This window comes from Rhinatrema bivittatum, chromosome 13 (genome assembly GCF_901001135.1).
Source record: "Rhinatrema bivittatum chromosome 13, aRhiBiv1.1, whole genome shotgun sequence".
NCBI classification, from domain to species: Eukaryota; Metazoa; Chordata; class Amphibia; order Gymnophiona; family Rhinatrematidae; genus Rhinatrema; species Rhinatrema bivittatum.
In genome coordinates, this window is record NC_042627.1 from 3,826,164 (window position 1) to 3,851,975 (window position 25,812).

Genomic DNA, 25,812 nt, shown 5'->3' on the forward strand with positions numbered 1-25,812 from the left:
TGGAGGTGAGAATGGTGTTCCATTTTTGAAGAGCAGTGAGTACAGAATTTGTGAAGGGTATGAGGATTTGCACATCATCGGCATAGATGAAGTGTGTAATACCAAGGTTGGAGAGGAGGTTTGTGAGGGGGAGCATGTAGATGTTAAAAAGGGTGGAAGAAAGGGAGGATCCTTGGGGAACGCCACAGTCGAGATTAACAGGGGGGGATGTAAAATTGTCGGTGAGGACTGTGTAAGTTCGGTTTTGGAGGAAGGACTTTATCCAAGAAAGAGCGGTACCTGTGATTCCTATGCTGATGAGAGTGTTGATGAGGATGTTATGATTTACTGTATCGAAAGCGGCGGAAATATCTAGCATGGCGATAAGGTAGGAGTTACCGGCATCCATACCTTTGATGATAGTGTCTGTGAGGGAGAGGAGAAGGGATTCTGTACTGAGGTGTTTTCGGAAACCATATTGTGTTGGAGGGAGTATGTTGGCTTGTTCTAAGGGAGTATGTTGGCTTGTTCTAAGGGAGTATGTTGGCTTGTTATAAGGGAGATTTCTTGGCTCCAGATTCACCCTTAACTGCCGGCTATCTGGGTCCAGTGATGGATGTTGCCGTCCCTTGGCCCTAGTGGTAATGTCGCCCCCTTCCCTCCCCTGGGCAAGGGACAACAGAGCAGAAAGTCTAAGGCACGGCCTTCATATGTTCACTTCCTCCCTTCACGTCCCTGAATGGCAGGACAAGAGGTGCAGGATTAGGGAGCAGAGTGGCTTTCCTCGTACTCCTTAGATAGGGTGGGGGACATTGAATGGTGGAGACTGAATAGGGAGTAGAGCAATTTTTCTTTGTTCTGTCTCTTCCAGCTTCACCAGTCCCTTCTGTTATCTGTTGAGTGAGATTCAGCACAAATGGGAGGCAGCAAATCATCAGCTGGTCTACTGCCTCCCCCCCCCCCCCACTCCAGATGTTTGCCACCCTAGGCACAGGCCCAGTATATCTATTGGCAAATCCAGGCCTTACTGGGTGTCTGGGTTCACTCTTACCTGGGAAGATATGTGCACTCTGACTCTGGGTCTACATCCCTCTAAGAGGACCGAAGCTCTTACTGTGCTTCATGGCCAGCCTTCTAGTCCTGCCTGACTTGGAAGAGTCTCTGTTGACCAGCTCTTCTAGTCCCATTACCTGCTATTCAGTTCTTCTTGGCTGGGAGGAGGTCCTTTTCCCAGGACCCTTAGCTCAGCTATGTCAAAGGCCTTAGATTTAATGCTGCATGAAAGGGAAAGGTTCCATCATCAGATATTCTTCATCTTCCTACCGAGCAGGTTGTGTATTAGCATAGCCAGGCAGTCTGAAGGGAAAGCATGTCCCCCAGGTTACAGAAAATAATAAACTGCAGCTTGGATAGGCAGAGAAAGCCAGCATGAGGCTGCTATACCTGGTCTTAGCCAAAAGACCAGGAACCAAACAGTGTGTGCGGCACAGAGGAAGATCCTGCCTCACATTCCCCTTCTGTTTGGATTTTCTTCGTTTCTAAAATCCCTCGGCAGCTGCATTTCTAAATGCTTTCCCTATTTTTGTGTAATGCATATTCTTTTCTTTTTTTTAATTAGAGGTCTAAGCCTTAGGCTTCTGCTGTTGTTTGTAGCAAAGGATTGTTTTTCAGGAATTTCCTGTCTCTTGCAAATTCCCCATTTTGACAGCTTCAAGTTATATTTCCCCAAGAGTCTGTATACTTCCTCCTACTTTCTTGTATTACATTTCATTTCAACAAACAATATACTAACTTTCTATGCCCAATCAGTCCTATCATGCCATAGATGAGGGGTTTCAAGCACTTTTTATCTCTTTGGAGAATTTGAATGTCTCTATCATATCCTCCATCTCTCACCTCTTCTAGGTCTCTAGGGTAAACATATTTAAGACCCTTCTCAATGGGACTTAGGTGCAAATAGCACATCATTTTGGTGGCCTTTTTCTGGACCGTCTATATTCTGTCTATATCTTTTCAGACATAGAGCCTCCACAGCTGGATACAATACTCCATGTATCTTCCCACTACTGCCTGGTACAGCAGCATTATTACCTCCATTTTAGCCATACATATGGTATTTATATTATTACATGTTTTATGTACCTGATCCTGCTGCGTTTTTGTTAACTGCACATGTGCAATAAATTATGCATGTGAACTTCTTATCAACAAAATGAAGCATGTAACAGGAAAACTACACAAAATTTGAAAAACAGGATGGAGGGCATAGTGGCCAGAACAGTGGGACTGGTTGGGTTCTCCAGGCCTACAACCAGTGAGATCCAGGAGCCAGAGCAGCAAGATCTCAGCAGGGTTCACAAGGCTCTGCCAGCAGAAAAGAATGAGGAGGAGCCACTGGCCAGTCAAAGAGAAATAGGAAGACCTTTGCCCCAATCAGGGCCCAGGAAGCAGCAACAGTGGCTTGCCCAGGAAGAAGTGGAAGCCATCCAGATCTGATCAGAGCCCCACTGGGAGCAGGAGACATAGTGACCTGGGAGGCAGCAGCAGCGATTGACATATAGAGAAAACGGCCTGCTATTCAGGTGGATGAGAGAGGAGGAGAAGCAGAAAATAAAGTGAAAAGGAAAGTTGGGAGGGAATAAGAGAACCTAGGTGGGGGGGGGGGGGGGGGGGGGGGGGAGAAGAGAGATGACTGCTTTTTGGTAGAGGGGAGAAAGACACACATAAAGATTGTATTGAGGAAAAGGCTGAGGGGATACACCAATGTAGTATCGGGGGGATACTTGCCAGGGAAAAAATATATTAAGAGTGTACTTTTGCCACCTTCTTGTAGGGGGACCAACACCCCTAAAAAAATGTTGCTGGAGATGACAGGATTATATGGCAAATTAACTTCATCCCTGGTGCATAAGTCCCAGTGAAATTACAGAATCTCCGTTGAATGCATCATATAAAAGATCCCCACATAATGAGTGCAGGCACCCTGTCCAGCCATCACACGGGAAGTACACAAACAAGAGGCCTCTGGATACCTCTAGTAGGAAGACACTTTCTGGGTGGGGGCCACAGGAAAGGTAATGTGAAGAATGCCTTTGGAACTGTTGGGTACGCCATGGAATACACCTTTCCAATTGTTTTACTACTAGTTGATAGGAATATCATATCCACTGCATATATCACACTATCCGATGTCCATAACACCTCTTCAGCATTCTGATAAAGACCAGGAAGGCAGTATAAATAGATTCATTTAAATTTAACACTGGTACATACTCTGTATCGCTCCATGGTGAGACCGCACCTTGAATACTGTGTACAATTCTGGTCGCTGCATCTCAAAAAAGATATAATTGCGATGGAGAAGGTACAGAGAAGGGCTACCAAAATGATAAGGGGAATGGAACAACTCCCCTATGCGGAAAGACTAAAGAGGTTAGGACTTTTCAGCTTGGAGAAGAGACGGCTGAGGGGGGATATGATAGAGGTGTTTAAAATCATGAGAGGTCTAGAACAGGTAGATGTGAATCGGTTATTTACTCTTTCGGATAGTAGAAAGACTAGGGGGCACTCCATGAAGCTAGCATGTGGCACATTTAAAACTAATCGGAGAAAGTTCTTTTTTACTCAACGCACAATTAAACTCTGGAATTTGTTGCCAGAGGATGTGGTTAGTGCAGTTAGTATAGCTGTGTTTAAAAAAGGATTGGATAAGTTCTTGGAGGAGAAGTCCATTACCTGCTATTAAGTTCACCTAGAGAATAGCCACTGACATTAACAATGGTAACATGGAATAGACTTAGTTTTTGGGTACTTGCCAGGTTCTTGTAGCCTGGATTGGCCATTGTTGGAAGCAGGATGCTGGGCTTGATGGACCCTTGGTCTGACCCAGTATGGCATTTTCTTATGTTCTTATGGTCTTACATACATGATTCAGAAAACAAGTCTACATCACAAAATAGGAAAAGAAGAAAAAAAGTCTTTACAAGACCACAAAAATAAGAGATGCAAGTAGATTCTGGGCAAAGAACAGAATAAGAAAACAAGCATACAAAGATTATTAATAACAGTCAATATTACATTACATTGCCAATGGAGACAAAATGCAACCAACAAACGAAATTACGATCCTTGTAGCATTTTAGAATCTAAAAGGATACACAACATTGAAGGCTCATAAAAAATATATTTTACATTATTCTAAAACCCATTTAATAAATAATAGATAAATAAAACACTTTCCCTTTGCAGAGCAGTTCTGGGGGCTCTAATTACTATTTTTCTGTCAGGACCTTTGCTATAAAGACTGCCCTCGAAGACAAAAGAGGATGAGGCAAACCATGGAGCAGAGTATTCAAAACCTCACCAGAAACATCCACAGCATGGCTTTATGGTAGAGACCCAAACTTTCCTAAGAGAAATTTAAGACAATATTAATCCTTTGAGCACAACAATTCAAACCAGCCACAGACGTTGTCACTAGCATCCAAGAGGGAATCCAGGCTCTGAGATCCCAGCAGTGGTGGAACAATGGTCGCTTGGACCTGGTGCACGTTTTCATTTCATGTCTCTTCTCCCTATCCAGTGCTTCTCTCTTCTCCCTACTTGAAGAGGGAAGAAATCCTGTACATCAGGCAGTTTTCTCCTTCTTCCCATCGGCCGAAGGAGGCAGGGCAGAGCAAGCCTTCAGCTGGTCGCCTTCATGTCAGATGCATTTTCAATGCTGTTATGGCATTCTCTATAGGTATCATTTATGGGACAAGTCTTATCCTACCAGAATCCACTATTTTCAATCTGTTAATTGAATTATGAACACAAACCATCAGCTCTTGGTGAAAAACAGCAAACTAATCACAGCAAATATATTTAGTCCAAAATAGAGTAAAATTAACTATAATAAAAGTGCTCACAGGTTGCACAAATGTGCACCCCCTTGCGCCAGCCGACCCCGGATTTTATAAGCTACGCGCGTATCTTATAAAATCCAGTGTACTTTTGTTTGTGCCTGGTGCGCGAGCGCGTAATTTTATAAAATCTACCCCTATGAGTACTTTCACCCACATTGTAGTGGAGGCATTCCTAGGAATGAGTTCAATGGGGAAGTAAGCAGTGTGTGCCCTTCTGGATTTTCTAAAGAACATGATTTGTTTTGGTTTCAAAAGTAGCCACAGGAAAAGCAGGTGCAATCTTTGTGGATAGTTTTTCCTTCGTCAACTTTCAAAGTGAAAGTGCACATGCATTCTCACTCTGGAAACTGGTGGAAAGGCCACAGGTACAAGGTAAATGATGAGCTTGCAGCCACGTGGGAAGCTTGAAAATTGCTCCTTTGTACACTTGACTATCAGTGTTTATTTGGTTAACTTAAGTTGGACAAGGGTCCCTGATCTGAATGCCCTCTTCCTGCCCCTCACTTTCCTGGATAAAGTGCTGGCTAAGTGGCAGCAGCTGACAGTGCCCAGATATTCAAAGAGCAAGCTACTGTAGGTCTGAACTTAGCCAGCTAAGTAGCATTGAACATTGAGCCCAACAATTTTGTGAGTAGGATAATTTCATTAGTAAGCTGAAAGCTGTGGAGCATAGAATCAAGACATGATTTCTTAAGCAATGATCATAACTACCTCCCTGCTTGAGTCTGTAAATGCTACCTCTGAAGCATCCCCTGCTGACCTGCGCATTGGAAGTCAAGACCCAGCTTGGGGATTGTCCTAGGGGTCTTCTATGTGGCAGTGCACAGTAGTTGCCACCTGGTTCATTGGTATTCCTATGCACTAATTTTAACTTGCTTGTAGTACAAGGACCCCTTAGTGCAGGGTTTTCCAACTTGTCCTAGGGATTCACAGCCAGCTGGGTTTTCAGGATATCCACAATGAATATGCATCAGATAAATTTGCATATTGCGGGGGACCTAGTTTACGCAAATATATCTCATGCATATTCATTATGGATATCCTGAAAATCCGAATGGCTGGGGGCCCCAGGACAGGTTTAGGAAGTCCTGCTTTAGTGGTTTATAACCAGCACAACAAAATATAAAAATCTGGGTGTTAAGTTTTGTTTTCTAAACAAATATTAAGCAGTTGTTTATTATGTGCTATGCATTTGCTTCTAAAACATTTTCATTTTTCTCTCCATGAAGCTGTCATATTGGCCATCTTATCTTTTATCAATATTTCACTGCTCCAGGGCCACACATTTTTTAAATTAGCACAGAACTTATAAAGCAGTCTTGCACAAAGTTTGACTCAGACTGACACAATTGTGCAATCTGGAGATTGCACAAGGATTTTGTAAGCCATTGTTTGATCACTAGAAGGAAACCAGAATTATACAAGCAGCTTGGGCCCAACCCTTAAATGTGGTTCATAAAGTTCTACAAATAAAGGAGAAAAAATAGTGAAAACATATTTGCAACAAGATTAATTCCAGGGTAAATCTAAGGAAATGTCTACAGTCTCTAAACCATTTTTCCTTTTTTGTACAACAGCTGTTGCAGTTTGTGTTAAGATATATTGCTGATTAGATCACAGACAGCCCAGTGATTAAAAACCTTTGAACGTTCTACATGATAAAAGCCTCACTTCTCTCAGCCCCTTCAAACGTTTTCATTGCTTTTATCTCACGGGCAGGCAGCTCATTTGAAATATCTGTGTATATTTATGTGATTCAAGGAGTTAGAAGAATTTCCAGAGTTTGTACACAAATAGAAGGTTACGCGCTTGCACTGCCATATTCCTTCCGTACCTCAGATTGTAAGGCACCTGCTGCAGCAGGAAAACCAGAAAATCCAGGTCAAAATGACCTTTGGACATCCTGTTGTGAAAGGAAGCACATCCTACGTGGACAAAGTCAAGCCTTTTCCTCATCAGGCGAGCACATGGTTGTGACCAAGTCAGCAGCTAATTCACTTTACCACTTTTCTGTAATTCTAAGATGACCAGAATAGTTCTTGCGTTTTTTCACTTTTGATCAATGCCATCTGAACCTGAGATGAAATGATGTGGATTTCAGAGAAGGCATTCATTACATTTCTTTTCTGAATATTTGAAATTGCAGGCTTTTCTAAACAGCAGAAACATTCCCTCTATAGCATCCTCCATAGAAGAAAATCCCCTTCCTGACTAACAATATCCCTTTTTACCCCTTCCTCTCCTAAGGCTCCCTCACTTTAATGTAAGCTGCATAGGACTTTGGATATCACAGCGTACACCGTAAATATTTTAAATAAATAAAATTGGAATGGGGCATAGAACTTTCTCATTTTTTTCCCTCTGTAGTTTTTCCTGCTCCTTTTGACTTACAACTCAACCATAATTTGCTAAATCTGAAATGAAAGACCCCTTTTCATTTCATTCGTGGGCCCCTGAAAATGAATGAGCCACTTCCCATGAATGAAACGTGTCATTCATTTATTTCATTTGTTTAGCTTCCATAGACTTGATGGATACATTAAAGTGAATGTCTCTATTAATGTGGCTGGTCATGTAGCAGCCACCAGCCATTGCCTGAGACTCACGTGTAATGTCACAAATTGCAAGGATGTGTCAGCAAGGAAACCAAAATGCTAATGTGGTTGAATGTATCAGAGTGAAGCATTTATCTAAATCAGCCAATTGCTGCTTAGGTGATCCAGTGATGCTCATTCTTACTTCTGATTAATCAAAAATACCCAAAGCAGCATGAAACTCATGAATGTCCAATATATTGCTACTGAAAAATGAGGGCTTAACTATTCTTTTATACAGTGACCATAATATAGCACTTCAGGATTATTGGGCTTTTTAAATAAACCCTGTATCAGTGCTAGGGCTTTATAATCATCAGTCACTCTCTAGATAATTTATGCATGCTTTGTATTAGAGCTATAGATACGCTTATAGATGCTTTATATTAAAGCTATCGATTCACTTATCTGCATCAAGTCCACTATATTGTCGAGCCTCTTATTGTCCGTTGTCCAACATTGCAATGTTTCGGAGAATGCGCTCCTTCTTCAGGGAATCAAATCAATTGAATTGCGGCATCCTGATATGTGGACTATTTGTGAACTTATCTGTAATACATAAAGCTATGTTAAGAATGCCCTTTTAAATCAATTGTTTTATGTTTCTTTAAATGGTATCGGTGAAAAGAGAGATGCTAACTTGGTCAGTATGTTGCTGTGTGCTAACTACTGGATCGAAAACATCTTCAATGCTACAAGCACAAATTGTTTAGTAACTGATAAACACCAGCTTGTCCTTCGGGTAACATTTACAAAACAACGATCCACTTACTTGTATGAATGTGGTGCTGCGAGCTACCTACTGCTTCAAGATGCCTTAGCCATTACTGACAAAAGATGTGCTCAGTGGCCACCATTTTTTTTTTTTTTTTGAATGTAAAGTTTTATTAACTGAATAAACAGCACAATATGACATAAACAAATACAAGTGTCAGTAGATTTTTTTTCATAGAATAAACCCTCCCCCAAATCCCTCCCTTCCCTTCGCCATACAAATACCTCATGAGATCAAGTAAACCACAATGGTAATATCAGCGGAATGCATTGCAGAAAACGGGTACGTTGTTTAAAACCTGACTTCTATGGCATAAAGTACAGAATGTAAGAGGAAGAACATCACTTTTTCGAGATAGCAGCTGAAAAGCAAGAACATCTCCCGTGGGTTATATGCTTTAGCCTAGGCAACACCAAGCTACAAGGTACACTAATAGTCTCAGCCACCATTTTTAAAGGGAATTCCACTGGCCAAAAAATTGATTAACATCCAGAAATGATTTGTGTTAGAATTAAATGAGGGTACACCACTCTATTTTCTCATTTAAACCATTAAGTTCTATAGATTGTAAATGATAAATCCATTGATTTTCTTTATAGTTGAGCATGCCTGCTCTGTCACCTCCACACCATGTCAAAGGAACATGTTCTAAGATGATCCATTTAAACTCTTCAAAGTGGTGGCCTTCCTTAATGCAATGCTGTACAATAGGCGCTTTCAAATCTTTGTGGTTAATCCGACTTCTATGTTCTATGAGCCAGATGGCATCATTTTCGTATGTCAATCAATTTTTTGATTGAGAGAGAAGCTTCTCCCCAGTCTGAGGCCAAGATATCCCTCATCCCAGATTAGCATTCGATTCTCCTGCAACCGGAGCTGTTGGACTCCCCTGGAGCTGGATCCCCCATCGACATGGTGAACCCAGAATTTGGAGAGCCACTAGGAGTTGTAACAACTGGTCAGCACCTGGGTATACAAAGTCTAATGGCTAGTGTTTCAGCAATCAGGACTAGTTGTGAGGAGCAGTTCGAGATGTCAGCTGACATTTCTGTTGTACCGGGCCCCGTTGGAGCAGTGGGACCATAGGCAGTGCCTTTGACTACACCCCACATTTCTGGTCCCAGGAATGGAGAAAATTGTTTGTGGGGTGAGAGGTGAGATCTCTCTAGAATCTATATTGAATGCAGTTAGTACTATAAATATCACTAATGAGAGACAATAAAATTAATATTGAGAGAGTGGAGTTGTGTCATTTTTCTGAGAAGGTTCTTGACCTTGAAAGAAAGGTAACCTCAATTTAATCTAACAATGACAGTTTGTAAAAAGATAATTTAAAATTACAACATAAGCTGGAAGTGATGGAAAATAAACTGAGATCTCTGAATTTGAGAATCTTGAACTTTCTGCAGACTTCTTTGGTCAGTCCAAGGGACTTGTTTAAGAAATATCTACCAGAAGACCTAAAGTTCACTCCGGAAGCACTACCAACTTTAAATAAGGAATATTATCTTCCTCAAGAACAGCGTGCTATTGATCCTGAAGCTGGGCAGGAACAGCTGAATTATAGACACTTTAGAACTGTCTACTTATTTAGAGAATTCGCAGGACAAGGTTGCGTCGTGAGCCTCCTTGTTAATATCTTTTGTCTGTGAGCCGGTAAAAATTCTGTTATGCAGCTTTTCTTTAAATATAAAGTATCTCTGTTTATGTATCCCTTGAAACTCAGGCTAGACGTAAGCAATTCCTGCAGATGAGGCAGGACGTGCTTAAAATTTGTAGTGAAGTTTTTCTTCTCTTTCCATGTAAGTGTCTCTTGACGTATAAAAATGAGCGATTTTTTTTGTTTTTGACCATTCACAGTTGAGAATATTTTTGAAGCTAAAATTGCCCCTGCTGTTCCTATATAGGTTTTGTTAATGAGAAATCCTAGCTATTTTGAATAACTCTAGGACTCCTTTTTTTCTTCCTGTAAGATTACTGTAGGTTGTTTATATAATCAGCTTCTCTGTATTTCTTTTCCCCTTTGCTAATATTGTGGCCTGTAAGAGATCTGAGCCATATTTATCATTTTCCTCGATTTATTTGTATAATTATTACATTTTCTTAGTACCTATTTTCTTTACAAATATTAATGTAATATTATTTGATAAAATTGAATAAATAAATGGTTGAAAAAAAAGAAACTTCACTTAAAATTATTTTGGCTGCTGTGTTCATCTTTACATGTTTTTATTGTTACATTTTACTATTACTCACTGAAAAAGGAAGGCTTGTGTTTTCTTTTCACAATTTTTCTCTCCCATTTGGGGGTGGTACTGGGCTTTAGGAGTGATTTAGGACCAATTACAGTGATCCAGCAGCTGGCTAGCTAAGCCACAGAGTACCCAAGACACAGAGGAGTAGATTTTAAAAAGATGCGTGCGGGCGTACATGTGTGTGTGCTACCCGGCACGCACACATGTACCCCAGATTTTATAGCTTGTGCGCGCAGGTGCGCACAAGTTATAAAATCAAGGGTCAGCGTGCTCAAGGGAGTGCACAATTGTGCACGCCAAGCCGCACTACCTTACCCCGTTTCCTCCCAGGCTGCTCTGAAATCGGAGCGGCCTGAGAGGGAACTTCCCTTCCCCCTAGCCTGACCTTCCCACCCCTTCCCCTAACCTTTCCCCCCCCCCCCCATGCTCTACCCCCCCATCCCCCTAACCTTTATTTTAACTTTTGCGCCTGCCTCCGGGCAGGAGCAAGTTGCGCGCACCGGCAGACTGCAGGCCTGCGATCCCCGGCACAGCGGCAAATATGGCCGCTCTGACGGGAGCCTGACCCTGCCCTGTCCTGCCCCCACCCCACCCCTTTTGTAAAGCCCCAGGACTTACACGCGTCCCGGGGCTTTACGCGTACCGCCAGGCCATTTTAAAATAGGCTTGGCGCGTGTAAAACAGATTACATACGTAAATCTTCTGAATTTACCCACCTAACCTTTTGAAAATCCAGTCCAAAATGTTTTCTTCTATGTCTGGGAGTATAGGGAACCAGATACAGTGAATTTACAAAGCAGGCAGGCAGATGAACACTTTGTAGATCCTGTTGCTGTACTAATGCACACACAGAGGAGAACAGTATCTGTCAACTGAGCTGTGAGCAGTGTGTGCACTGTGCACTAGTGTAAAATACTACAGTGCATTGTCTGTGCGTATAGTTCCTCATTAGCACAGAGTGATCACTTCAGTCAGTCAGTGGTATTGTGTTAATCTTTGTCAGTTCTATACATACTCAACATCCCTTTCATTTAAATCCCAGTAGGAAGGCACTGCATCTAATAAATACAATCCCATGACATCTGGGAAAGGCAGAGGCCAAGATAAGCCGGCAGTTGGCAGAAAATTCTATAAAACAACAATGAGTCCCTCAATAAAAATAAAAAGGGTTTAAAAAAAAATGTCAGGAGAGGCAGGCATCTCAAGCTATAAGAAATTTAAATTTGGAGAGGATGTGCCAGCATCTCCTGGTTCTCTTTCATTCCCTGTGTCAGAGGGTAGAGAAAGGGCAGGCACTAGCACCAGCATCAGGGCACCACCAGTGCCATTGGGAGTAAAAATGCAAGTCATAAAAGCACCAGTACCACCCCCAAATGGGAGTCCTTTAGTGCTGAAGAAGAAGTAAAAGCTTCTTCAGAGTTTGAATCAGAATCTGCTTTTTATTTTTGCAAATATCTTTATTGGGTTTCACCACAGAATATAAGGATAACTTTCCACTCAGACATTAAGACTGAAAAAGAGTGAATCCTTCTACACCCAACACTTTGCATCATTTCCCAAACCATCCCACCCTTTTCCACCATCACTCTATCCATCCAACAAACCAACAGATTGATACCACTGAATCCAGTTTCCATAGTGCATTAAAGGAACATATAAGACTCTCCAAATATGTAACCATCGTGGGTAATGTTAGAATTGACTGTACTGGGCAAATATTAGGGATGTGAATCATTTTTGAACAATTAAAATTGTCAGATAATTTTAAAATCGTCCTAAATCGTCAGAGTGCACGATACAATACAAAATGCCCCCGATTTATCGTCAGGGGCATTTGTATTGTATCGTTAAATAGGGCACGGGAATTATTTGGGGGAGGGTGGGAAAACCGGCACACCAAAACAACCCCTAAACCCACCCCGACCCTTTAAAACCAATTCCTTACCCTCCCCCACCCTCCCGAACCCCCCCAAAATGTTAAATTACCTGGTGGTCCAGTGGGGGGGTCCCGGCGCGATCTCCCGCTCTCGGGACATCGGTGCCATTTTGGCTGCCACTAATTAAAATGGTGCTGATGGCCCGATAAAAAAAAAAAAAAACCCACCCGACCCTTTAAATCGACCCCCCTTATCCTCCCCCACCCTCCCGACCCTTTTTTTTTTTAGGGAGGCCCGTGCCGCTAAAAGAAAAAAACCCCACCCGACCCTTTAAATCGACCCCACCCTCCCGACCCCCCCCCCCCCAAAACCTTTAAAATTACTTGGTGGTCCAGGGGGGCCTCGGGGAGAGATTTCCCATTCCCAGGCATCAGCTGTTCTAAAAAAAAAAATGGCGCCGATGCCCCTTTGCCCTTACCATGTGACAGGGTATCCGTGCCATTGGCCGGCCCCTGTCACATGGTAGGAGCACTGGATGGCCGGCGCCATCTTTACTCATCAGCCCCTATTATACTATACTCTATAATAGGGGCTGATGAGTAAAGGGGAAAAAAAACCCAACAAGAACCTGAAAACTGTTAAATTAAAAGAATACTTTTAGGTCACTATGCCTAGTGTTTTAGCAATGTGTTACAAGGCTGGTGACTTTATAGGTCTGTCTGATTATATTTAACAATTATAATGTTATGATGTTAGGCAGATAAGGATTTGGTGATATTACTTTCTTTTGCTTTGTCCAATAAGAGCAGGTGAGTGAGGGGGTTCGGGGGGGAGGGTGTGCAGGATAGAATGAACTGGGGATCACTGGGTGGAGGGAAGAAAACAAACTCACCAGGGATTGAAGGGAGGGGAGTGAGTGCATGAGGGGGAGTGAGTGAGTCAACTGGGGAGTGAGTGCATGAGGGGGTGTGAGTGAGTCAACTGGGGAGTGAGTGCATGAGGGGGAGTGAGTGAGTCAACTGGGGATAAGCAAACCAGGGTGAGTGAGGAGTTCAAGGTGGGGAAGGAACCTTGAGTGGGTGAGAGGATTGGGTGGGGAGTATGTGAAAGAGGGAGAATTATCAGGAAGGGAGAGGAGTGAGTGAACAGAGATCCCTTGTGTTTGTCCCATGGTTTCCTGAATTCAGATACTGTTTTTGTCTCTGTCACCTCCAATGGGAGGCTGTTCCATGCATCCACCACCTTCTGTGAAATATTTCTTTCTGGAGGGCGTGGTGAATGCATGGGAGGGCTCCCCAGTGGATGTGGTGGAGGTGGGGGAGCAGTGTCTGAGTTCAAGAGGGCATAGGATGAATGCAAGGGATCTTTTAGGAAGTAATGGGAATTATGCTAAATTAATGGGTCATATAATCTTTTTCTGCTGTCCTGTTTCTATGTTTATGCTTTGAATATGAAAATATTAAAATGTATACTGTCAAAGTACGGGAAAAGAATGTTAAATATTAAAGTATGATAATTCATATTAAGCTAAATACTGCACACGGTGTGTGGTGTCCATAAGGAATTGAAAGAATGATTTCACTCTATGCATCCTTTACAGTTGTTTACCAGAAGATCTGAAGTATGACTGAACTTCCTCAGGGTAAGAAGCTGCAAGACAGAATCCCTGGAGCTTTTCTGAACATCTTTAAAAGATTCAGGAAATTATGAACTACTTAGGTACAGTGAAAAAAAGATCCATTTGCCGAGTAGGTATGTTTTCTTTATTTTATGATTCTTAGTGCTAACATTATAACAATTCATTCTCTGTCCCCACCCTGCCACTCTACAAAATGTGAAAATATTGTAAGTTGTGTGAATGGATGTATTGAAACATTTTGCTTATTCATAAAAGACACAGATTACACTTTATGACTTCCTGTTTTATTGCTGCACTGGCTTTGAAAGACAGAAGTCATCAAAGTGGACTATTGTCTTCAAACTCTAATGCTTCAATACTTTGGTGGTCCTTTTTTGTTGCTCTAGACTATTTTTGCTATTTTTCTAAAAACATGTTCAAGTATATGTATTTGATTTTGAATTTTTGCCTAAATAGTTTAGAATTTTATACGATGGAAGAGAAATGGATGAGAGTCTGGGCATTGGGAGAAAGGAGAATGAAGTCACAGAGAGTTGATATGTCCTATAAACTGTTCATATCACAGAGCGGAAAATTACCTGAATTCCATGATCTTACAGAAAAACAGTCATGCTGGGACATAACGAATGCTGCAGGATAGAAGTAGCCAGAAACTGACTGGGATCCATGACGGGAATGAGATTTCTGGATATCCTAAAGAATAGTCAACCGCCTCAGCAGGTAAGATCCCCAAATAGATTGGAGGCAGCTTTGGATCAGTTGCCTTTAAAGGAAGCAGATATTGTAAGAGAGATAATAATGCAGATCACAGAAAACTTGAAAAACTGGTGACTGAAACATATCAACTGAGTTCAGGTCAAAAGCAGAAAAGACAAGAAAGAAAAAATCAAGATATTACACTGAAAAAAAATGCCAGCTTTTAATCTTACAAGAAAAAAAGACCCAATATCGTATAACATGTAACTAGATACATTAAACAAAGACCTGTTATATTTGGATGAAAATTGAGTGTACCTTCATACGATGCGAACAACAGGTTCTGCTATCGTGTCTGTGAGCCTAATTCATTAATTCTAAATCATTCTAAATCATTAGGTACCTCAATGCGTTGCTGTTAGATTATGTTAATGTCCACTTGTTTATGTACTCTTCAAAGTGAAATTTGTAATACTGAATATTATGACGCTGGCCTTAGCCACCACTTATCTTGTGCTTGCTCCAATAGTCAGTCTTGTACAGCAGACACCTAGATGTTTTGGAGCAGAGGCTCCTTCAAGGGCTGAACATTATCAAGAAGGACTGGAAAAACACTGTGGAATTGTTGACGGCTGAATTGACTTAAGTGGACTTCTGCGTTGTTAGTGCTGTCTGGAGAGCTCCGTGTATTTTTGACGGCTGCTCTTCGCGGCTCCTTTTAAGATTAAGCTTTTAATCTTATGCATGAAAGACTCCAAAATTCACCCAAAATAATTTTGGCTTCTAGATAGCCGAAAGCAATGGAAGTAGATTTTAGTCTAAAATCATGTTTGGTAAATGCAGAACCTTAGAAGAATGTATCTCATGATCACAGCAAATTCCAAAAGCCATTTACCCTCATAAGTGCATGTAACATGGATAAATAACAACATAAGAACATAAGATATGCCATACTGGGTCAGACCAAGGGTCCATCAAGCCCAGCATCCTGTTTCCAACAGTGGCCAATCCAGGCCATAAGAACCTGGCAAGTACCCAAACATTAGATAGATCACAAGCTAATCTTGCTTATTAATTACCGTCATAGCAGTTTATGGACTTTTCCTCTAGGAAGTTATCCAAAGCTTTTTTAAACCCACTTACAGTAACTGCTGTAACCACATCCTCTGGCAATGAATTCCAGAGCTTAACTATATGCTGAGTGAAAAAAACTTCTTTGATTTGTTTTATTGCTCTGTTTATTTCCTTGTTATTACCCGTTATAATGTAATCAGTTAATTTGCTTAGTTCAATGTATCCTATTGTTTTCACTGTAAACCATGGTGAAGGCTTGCGCCAAACTACGGTATATAAAAACCATCAAATAAAATAAAATAAATAAAAAATAAAATGAGCTACTTGATCACTTCATGGAGCACCCCTTGGTCCTTCTATTATCTGAGAGAGTAAATAACCAATTTGCATTAACTTGTTCTTGTCCTTTCAATATTTTGTAGACCTCTATCATATCCCCCCCCCCCCCCTCAGTCATCTCTTCTCCAAACTGAACAGCCCTAACCTCTTCAGCCTTTGCTCACAGAGCAGCCGTTCCGTGCCCCTTATCATTTTGGTCGCCCTTCTCTGCATTTTCTCCAATGCAACTATTACTATTTCCATTTTGAGATGCGGTGACCAGAATTACACACAATATTCAAGGAGCATTATGACATCCTCCATTTTATTTGCCATTTCCTTAATTCCTAACATTATTAGGCAGGGAATGGCATAGCACATTCAGCCGACGATTTCAATGTATTATCCACTATGATACCTAGATCTCTTTCCTGGGTGGTAACTCCTAAGACAGAAGCTAACATTGTGTAAATAGTAATACAGCATGGGTTATTTTTCCCTGTATGCATCACTTTGCACTTGTCCATATTAAATTTCGTCTGCCATTTGGAAGCCCAATCTTCCAGTCTTGCAAGGTCCTCGTGCAATTCATCACAATCCACTTGAGATTTAACTACTCTGCTTAAGTTTGTGTTATCCGCAAATTTGATCACTTCACTCTTTGTACCCCTTTCCAGATCATTTATAAATATATTAAAAATCACCAATCCAAGTACATATCCTACTCTCTGTAGGATTAAATGTTATAGGCAATTCATTGGCATGTATTGTAGCAATTTTCAAAAGACCTCTTACATAGGTAAAGTTCATTTACATGTGAAAAACCTAGTTTTAAACATGTAAATGCTTTTGAAAATCAGGTCAATAGGGCCAGATTTTTAAACCTACACGCAGGCGTAGTGTTTGGGTAATTGCCAGGTTCTTGTGGCCTGGTTTTGGCCTCTGTTGGAAACAGGATGCTGGGCTTGATGGACCCTTGGTCTGACCCAGCATGGCATGTTCTTATGTTCTTATGTTCTTATTTGTGTAACTCGGGGTGCACAAATCTATGCCCGATTTTATAACATGCACCCTCCCTTCCCCTACCTAACCCACCCCCCAGCCCTCTCTAAACCCCCCCCCCCCCCCCCCCCCGACCTTTGTTGACAAAGTTGTGCCTGCCTTTGGGCAGGCGTAGGCTGCGCGTGCCAGCTGATTGCCGGTGTGCAAGCCCCCGGCATGACCGCTGTGCCGGAGGCCTCGGCCCATTTTGTCAAGCCTCAGGACATATGCACATCCTGGGGCTTGCGCGTCTCTCCGGGCCCATGCAAAATAGGCTCGGTGTGCGCAGGAGTGGGTTTTCGGGGTTACACGCGTAATATACACTCGTAACCCTTTGAAAATCCACCCCATACTGTTTTGTCTTTACCAACTCATCCAGGAGGACATTTTAGGCATCTACCACCCTCTCTGTTAAGAAATATTTTCTGACATTTGTTCTGAGTTGTCCACCTGGAGTTTCATTTACTGACTTCTAGTTTTACAGTTTCCTATTCAACACAAAAAGTTCAAAATATGTGCATCATTAATGTCTTTCAGGTATCTCAAGATCTGTATCATATCTCCCCTGCACCTCCTTTTCTCCAGGGTATACAAATTCAGATCCTTCAACCTCTCCTCATAGGTCTTCGGATACAAACCCCCGCAATATTTTGGTCACTTTTCTCTAGAATTCTTACATCCTTGTCTTTATCCTTTTTGAGATATGGTTTCCAGAACTGAACATAGAGAAAGGACATTATTACCTCATTTTTTTTTACTGGTTATTCGTCTCCTCATGGAGCCCAGCATCCTTCTGGCTTTAGCGATTCCCTTGTCACATTGCTTCGCTGTCTTCAGATTCCCAAAATTAAGTTGAGATCCAAACAGCAAACAATGCAAAAACACCAAAAATCCCATGCAGGAATAATCCCCAAGCTGGTATATCGGGGCAAGGCAAGTAGGAAGAGAGGTAGTAGCAGCAAGATCCCTAAAATGGCATATCAGAGGCATAGTATGTAAGAATAGTAGCATCAAGTTTCCTAAGTTGGTATATTTATTTATTATTTATTTAATTTTATATACTGACATTCAAACTAGTATAATCACATCATTTACAAAAAGTAAACAGCATTGCTTACAATGACATTTGAGCAGAGATTCTTATGGTAGGACACAAATACAGCTTATTTGGAAGTACATAAATACAGCTTAGTTGGAAGTATTGGTAGAGGTAGAAACGTTAGTGTAACATTCATTCTTAACTAGGGTAGTCTTAGGAGGAAAGGGGGATAATGTTAATTTTGTCAACATAAACAGGGGTTATTCAAAACAAGTCTAGACATGTAATATCAATTTTGTTTGGGTTGGGTAAAGGGAGGTGTATTCAACTTTGTTTGGGCAAAGGGAGGTGTATCTAACTTTGTTTGGATAGTCAAGGGTTGGGCAAAGGGAGGTGTATCTGCTGAGGCAGACAGAGAGGTATATAGATGAGACCTTCAGGGACATAGTAGCCAAGTCCCAACTTCAGACTGGCAGCCCTGGTGCTGCCTTGGAGGAAGAAGGTCTCATGATTGGAGAGCATCAACCTGGTGCAGCAGGAAAGGATCCTGTAGCAAGGACCTGCTCTCCAGGTGATGCATTGTCTTTTCGCACTGAGGATATCTCCCCAAGGCCTACAGCCCAGGAGGGAAGGGTTAGGTCGGCCATCATAGTTGGTGATTTGATTATTAGGAATGTAGACAGCTGGGTGGCTGGTGGGCGTGAGGATTGCCTGGTAACATGCCTACCTGGTGCGAAGGTGGCGGACCTCACGCGTCACCTAGATAGGATTTTAGACAGTGCTGGAGAGGAGCCGGCTGTCATGGTACATTTGGGCACCAATGACATAGGAAAATGTGGGAGGGAGGTTCTGGAAACCAAATTTAGGCTCTTAGGTAGAAAGCTTAAATCCAGAACCTCCAGGGTAGCATTCTCTGAAATGCTCCCTGTTCCACGCGCAGGTCACCAGAGGCAGGCAGAGCTCCGGAGTCTCAATGCGTGGATGAGACGATGGTGCAAGGAAGAGGTATTCAGTTTTGTTAGGAACTGGGGAACCTTTTGGGGAAGGGGGGAGTCTTTTCCGAAGGGATGGGCTCCACCTTAACCAGTGTGGAACCAGACTGCTGGCGCTAACCTTTAAAAAGGAGAGAGCAGCTTTTAAATTAGAACAAAGGGGAAAGCCGACAGTCACTCAGCAGCGCATGGTTCGGAGAGAGGTATCTTTAAAGGATACTAATGATGCATTAGAATTAGGGCATCCCGACAGTGAGGTTCCAATAATTAGAAAAGTAGTCCAAGTGCCTGTAACTAAAAACTCACCTGAGCTAAAAGATTCTAACTTATCCCTATCAATTAAAAAGCAGAATGAAAATACAAACAAAACACAAACTTTGAAATGTTTGTATGCTAATGCCAGAAGTCTAAGAAGTAAGATGGGAGAATTGGGAAATCTGCAAGAGGCAGGAAATTCCTGAATAACAATCCATTGTTACAAACAACAGCTTGGATGGAGCAGGCACAAGGAATCCGAGGGCCAGCAAAGTTCAAGACACAGGACCAAGACAGGACTTGGCTTCAAGCAAGGATTACCCTCTGGAGGCTTGAGCTGCAGTAGTGAGGAAGGCATTGTACCACGAGGCGCCCTACTCAGCCCGCCCATGGGGCTGGTCACGGACCACGACATGGCACACCAGGAAAGGTGGCAACAAGGAACCAGGGGTTCAGGACATCTGGACTGGATCATGGACATCAGGAACAGGAGACGGACATCAGGAACTGGAAGACAGACATTAGGACTGACTGTGGACATCAGGAGCGGAAGACGGACATCTGGACTGGATCGAGGATGTCAGGACAAGCAAGGAGCTCCAAAGAAGAACAGGAAACACAGGACCTTGAAGTGATGGAACAGCGAGACTCCTGGAGCGAAGGACAGAAGATCCCAGGAGCGTCTAACTCCTTGTGAAGGCAAAGCTTGAATGAACACTGGGCCCTTTTTTAGGGCTCAAGAAGACTACACCCGGGGAGGAGCTAGCAGGGGGCCACACCTGGATGGCCCTTTAAAAAAAGAGGAGAGGCGCGTGCCCCTGCCTAAGGAGAGCTGGAGAGGAGCAGACATGATGGTGGCATCCTAGCCACGTGGAGGGCCCAGGAAGGAGCAAGGCAGGCTGCAGAAGTGGCTCCAGCCACAAAGAAAGAAGAAGGAAGAGCAGGCAAGCTGCAGGCACCGGCAGGGATGACTTCCCTGCCGGGTACGGACCCCGGCAGCAGCAAGGACGGCTTCCTTGCCTCCGACGACCCGAAGAAGAACAAAGCAGGCTGCAGGCAAGGCAAGGACAGCCTCCCTGCCGTCTAAGGACACCGGCAGCATGAAGACAAAAGCAGGAGCGGCAGCGGCGGTCCCATCAGCATAGGATGGCTCCTGGCTGCTCCGCCCTGCCGTGCAAGGCAGGAGGTGGCCGGGGAGGAGCCTGGTGATGGCGGCACGACTGCCTGGAAGAAAGCAGTGCCAGCGGCCCATTTGGCAGCAGCAGGTAGGGGGCCTGCCCACGCTCGTTGCGGGCAGGTTCATAACAACTGGGGTCCACCAATGAAACAAAAATGGTCTCATTTGTTGGATTTTACCATTTGTTTCAAATGAATGCAAGTCCTTACTGACTTACATTCAAATCTAACTGGTTATGTTTAATATAATCGGTTATGTTTGGATGTTATCCAGCCATGTGCGAGCCAGATAATGAACTACATAACTGTCTATATTCAAATATATAGTCAGTAAAGAGTCCTTTAGATCTTAGCCTGCAGTCTATCACTCCAGAATACCCTAAAATATAATTACATACATAATGCCTGATCCTCCTAACAAACCCCAACCACCACATTAACATTAAAAAAGCAGTGGGCATTAGTGCCATGAGGCCACCCCTGCTCCTTCCCTGCTTTTTGTCTATAAAATTAGGATCCACTTCTTTCCCCCCCCCCCCCCCCCCCCCCCCCCTTCCCACTCACCTGCAACCTATAGTCTATGCCTCAGATCCCACCTCCAATCCCAAAAATCCCAGCCAAGAACATGGCAATCTCTTACTTGCTCATGGCCACTTCCAGTGTTTTTCTGGCAATAATACTGGAAACATAGAAAAAGAATGTTGCTGTCATAGTTGGTTAAACCTTTTGAACATTGACCCTGATATTTCCCTGTCTATTAGTGATACTGCTGTAGTCATGAACATAGTTATCAGACATGTTCATTTTTCTGAGCTGCTGCTAATTTAATGGTAAGGTTTAGCAGCAAGGGAGCATGGGAGCATAACCGACACGCTCAGTGAATATCTATCCAAGGAACTCCCTAATCTGGATATCTCCAACCCCAACGCAGCCCTTCTATCCTGGCGCATATCACGGAGTCAATAGCTAATAAACTTTGCCCCGAAGTGACGAAAACTATCAACTGGACACAAAAAAGAAAACAACCTTTGTTCTTACCAGAACTTAAACGGATGAAGCAAGACCTCAGACACAAGGAAGGCACATGGCGGAAGACCCCCAACACCACAACACAATCCGATTATAAATGCACCATGCATCTTTATAAGATCTCTCTTTTACAAGCAAAAAAAGACTATTATGCCAGCAGAATTCATGATATTCAATATGATGCTAGGGCCCTGTTTTCCTATGTATCCCAACTCACTAAACCCTCTGCCCCCACCATCCCAGACGACCAGGCCCAATCCAAAGCAAATGAGCTAGCACACTTCTTTCAGGACAAAATTGCAAACACACTAGCGCTTCTCCCCACCAACCCAATCCCCCCAGCCCTAAACTCCAACACTACATTTCACCTTGGAGCCACCCTCGACTCCTTTGAGCCCACTACCCCCTTGGAGATTGAATCCACCCTCATGAAGTTGAAACCATCCAGCCATCCGATGGACCACATCCCAACTAAACTTCTGCTCCTCATCCCGGGTGCTATCTCCAGAGTATTGGCTGACATCATAAACTGCTCCCTAGCCCAAGGAATATACCTGGATGAGCTAAAAACAGCATCCCTCAAACCCCTCTTGAAGAAACCCAACCTGAACACAAAAGAACTCTCCAACTTCCGACCCATATCCAACCTCCCTTTTCTAGCAAAACTCACAGAGAAAGTGGTGAACACACGGCTCTCAGACTACCTGGAGGAACACAAAATCCTATACCCTTCACAGTACGGCTTCCATAAATCATCCAGTACAGAAACCCTCCTCATCTCCCTATCAGACCACATCCTCTTGGGCCTAGACAAAGGGCGGTCATTCTTGCTTGTCCTCTTAGACATCTCAGCGGCGTTCGACACCGTGAACCACACCATCCTTCTAAACCACCTCTCAGACAATGGATTAACTGGAAACGCCCTCAGATGGTTCAACTCCTTCCTTAACAACAGGAGCTTTAAGGTTAGAATCAATAACAAAGAACCCCCTAATTTCAAATCAACTCTAGGAGTCCCCAAGGCTCTTCTTTATCCCCTACCCTCTTCAATATCTACCTACTGCCCCTCTGTCAGCTGCTCACAAACCTAAACCTAATACACTACCTCTACACAGACGATGTTCAGATCTTGATCCTTATAAAAGAATCCCTTCCAAAAACGCTTACCTACTGGGAGAATTGCCTTAAGTCCATTAACCGCCTTCTCACCAGCCTGAACCTGGTTCTCAATGCAGCCAAGACAGAAATCCTTCTTATCTCCCCCCGACCACTCGGACAGCACCAGTCAGACAGTCCATAACCCCCAGACCACTCAAGTAAGAGACTTAGGAGTAATCCTTGATAACCATCTGAACTTAAAGAAATCAAACAACATCACCAAGGACTGTTTCTATAAGCTTCAAGTTCTGAAAAGACTCAAACCCCTTCTTCAGTTCCAGGACTTCAGAACTGTTCTCCAGTCAACACTTTTCTCTAAAACTGACTACTGCAACACTCTCCTCTTAGGGATCCCGATCTCCACCACCAAACCACTACAGATGCTCCAGAATGCAGCAGCCAGAATCTTAACCAACACTAACCGGGGAGCTCATATCACACCCATACTCTGAAACCTGCACTGGCTGCCAATAAAATACAGAATTTTGCACAAGGCACTCACCATAATCCACAAATCCATCCACAACCAACTACCTCTAGACCTTCGGATCCCATTCAAACTATACTCATCCGCAAGACCCATCAGAGAAGCATATAAAGGAACCCTTCAAGTCCCACCAACTAAATCCACGCGTCTAACTTCCACAAAAGAACATGCATTCTCCACAGCCGGCCGCTTCATCTGGAACAACTTGCCGACTGACCTAAGATTGGAACCCTGCCTTCTAACCTTCCGAAAAAAACTTAAGACCTGGCTTTTCGGCCAAGCCTTCCCTTAAGTTCTAATATATCAACATACTTCTCACTCAGACACAGCTCAATTGGCTAGACTCTCGATCCAGCCCCAGTATATTCATATGTATTCTACCTCTAGTTTTTGCTATCCTTTTACTTCCTGGCTACTCTAGACCCCAAGTTCAATCTCCCTGTTATATGTAACTGTGCTTTGGCCTTCCTGTTATATTGTTATTTAGTTAATCCCTAAGTTCCATGTAAACCGGTTTGATATGAATCTTGTCATGAAGATCAGTATAGAAAATGTCAAATAAATAAATAAATAAATAAATAAATGATGGGAAGCTACTCGGGATTAAACATACTTTTCAAATTTTATTTTTATATGTTGATCCTATTCTTATGATTGGGCTCACTTTTAGTATTTTTCTAATGCTCTTTACTTTTCATTCCTACAGATAAACATTTCTGCCATAATGGAAGAAAAGAACCAGACCATGCCCATCAAATTTTATCTGATGGGATTCTCCAATCATCCACACCTCCAACCCTTATTTTTTGCCACATTCTTCATTATCTACATGCTAGCCTTGCTGGGCAATATTGTGATCTCGACCATCATTACCATTGACTCTCGCCTTCATACTCCCATGTACTTCTTTCTCATCAACTTGTCCATATTAGACATCTGTTGCACAACAGCTGCTATTCCTAAGATTTTACAGATCATCCTGTCCGAGGAGAAAACTCTTTCCTTCTCTGGATGCATAGCTCAGTTATTTCTTTTCACCTCAGCCTTGAGTGTTGAGCTCATGCTATTGACAGTGATGGCGTACGATCGCTATGTCGCAATATGCATCCCACTGCATTATGCAACCATCATGAGCAAGAGGACTTGTGTGCTTCTGGCTACAGCTGTCTGGCTGCTTGGATTCACAAATTCAATGACACACACTAGCTTAATCCTGAAGTTAAAGTTCTGCCAGCGCAACATTCTTGACCACTTCTTCTGTGAAGTCACACCGGTGTTAAAAGTAGCCTGCTCGGACACTTACATCAATGATGTGGTGATTGTAATTTCAGATATTATATTGGGTATGGTTTGCTTCCTTTTAACAGTCATATCTTACACATATATCATCTTAGCCATATTGAAAATTCGTTCTGCTGAGAAAAAGAAGAAAGCATTTTCTACCTGTGCATCCCACCTCACCGTTGTGACGTTATTCTATGGAGGTGTAATATACACCTATGTTCGACCTGCTTTCAGCAGTCACCTGGAAGCAGATAAAGTAATATCAGCAGTTTATGCTATTATCTCCCCTGTGCTGAACCCTATTATTTACAGTTTAAGAAACAAAGAGGTTATCAGTGCTCTCAGAAAATTAGTGGAAAGAAATGTATTGTCACAAAAATAGAACAATTTGAAATATATTCAAGCACTCAGAAAGAAGGATAGAGACTGAATATACTTGAAACAGGGAGTAGACTATGGCTTGACTTGCACCCTTGCTCTGTGTCATAGATGACCATGTTCAAGGATCCATAATTCATTTATAGGGACTGTTCAACTTTTGAGGACAGTTTTCTGAGAGATCTATCTGATAGCTGTATCACTAAAGAGTTATTCAACTAGATCCCTTGGGGAGAAATGTTTTCTTCTCAGATCTATCTTCAAATATGAATGTCACAAAAATAGAGGCCCACTGACAATATAGAATATAACAATAGTAACTCTGATAAACATAAATTTTAATGATCTCTCAAGACCATCATAATAGGAACTACTGGCTCTGCCAGCCTTCATCTTGCCTTAGATATAATTATATGGTCATAACATAGTCTATTGTTTACTTTTCTTATCAAGTAATGCAATTACAAAAATAAAGCATTTATCTCTTCCGGCAATATATGGCAGTATATGACAGTTCATAAATGTTTATCTCAGCTACAAACCCACGGGCTATATCTGTTCAACTTAAAACTTTAAAGCAATCTTATATTGACAGTTCCATAAAATTCTATTTGCTGCACTTTTCAAATTGTGATGCCTAATATTTCTTTTATTTGGACATTCTTTTCCTCACTTCATCTCTATTCACATATGTTAAAAGGACAGACCTTTGGACCGAGGTGGAGTTGGCACAAGCTGCAGGGAGGAGCCCTACAGGTCCCCACCATCAGCTTGTGGAAACATATGAGCCAGAGGCCCAACTGGAGCTTTGCCTATTCCAGCCCACATTCCTCTTAAGTTGAACCCTCAGGTGCTAGGGCCA

General features: G+C 42.6%; 1 protein-coding gene across 1 annotated transcript in view; it reads left to right on the forward strand.

Moving 5' to 3' along the window:
* Nucleotides 1-14,689: 14,689 nt before the first annotated feature.
* Nucleotides 14,690-25,812, forward strand: part of LOC115075309 (olfactory receptor 13G1-like) — a 29,049-nt gene continuing 17,926 nt past the window's right edge. Inside the window, exons 1-2 of the mRNA XM_029575602.1 lie at nucleotides 14,690-14,743; nucleotides 23,995-24,936. Coding sequence (XP_029431462.1) covers nucleotides 14,690-14,743; nucleotides 23,995-24,936 — 996 coding nt within the window. The remainder of the gene's footprint in view (nucleotides 14,744-23,994; nucleotides 24,937-25,812) is intronic.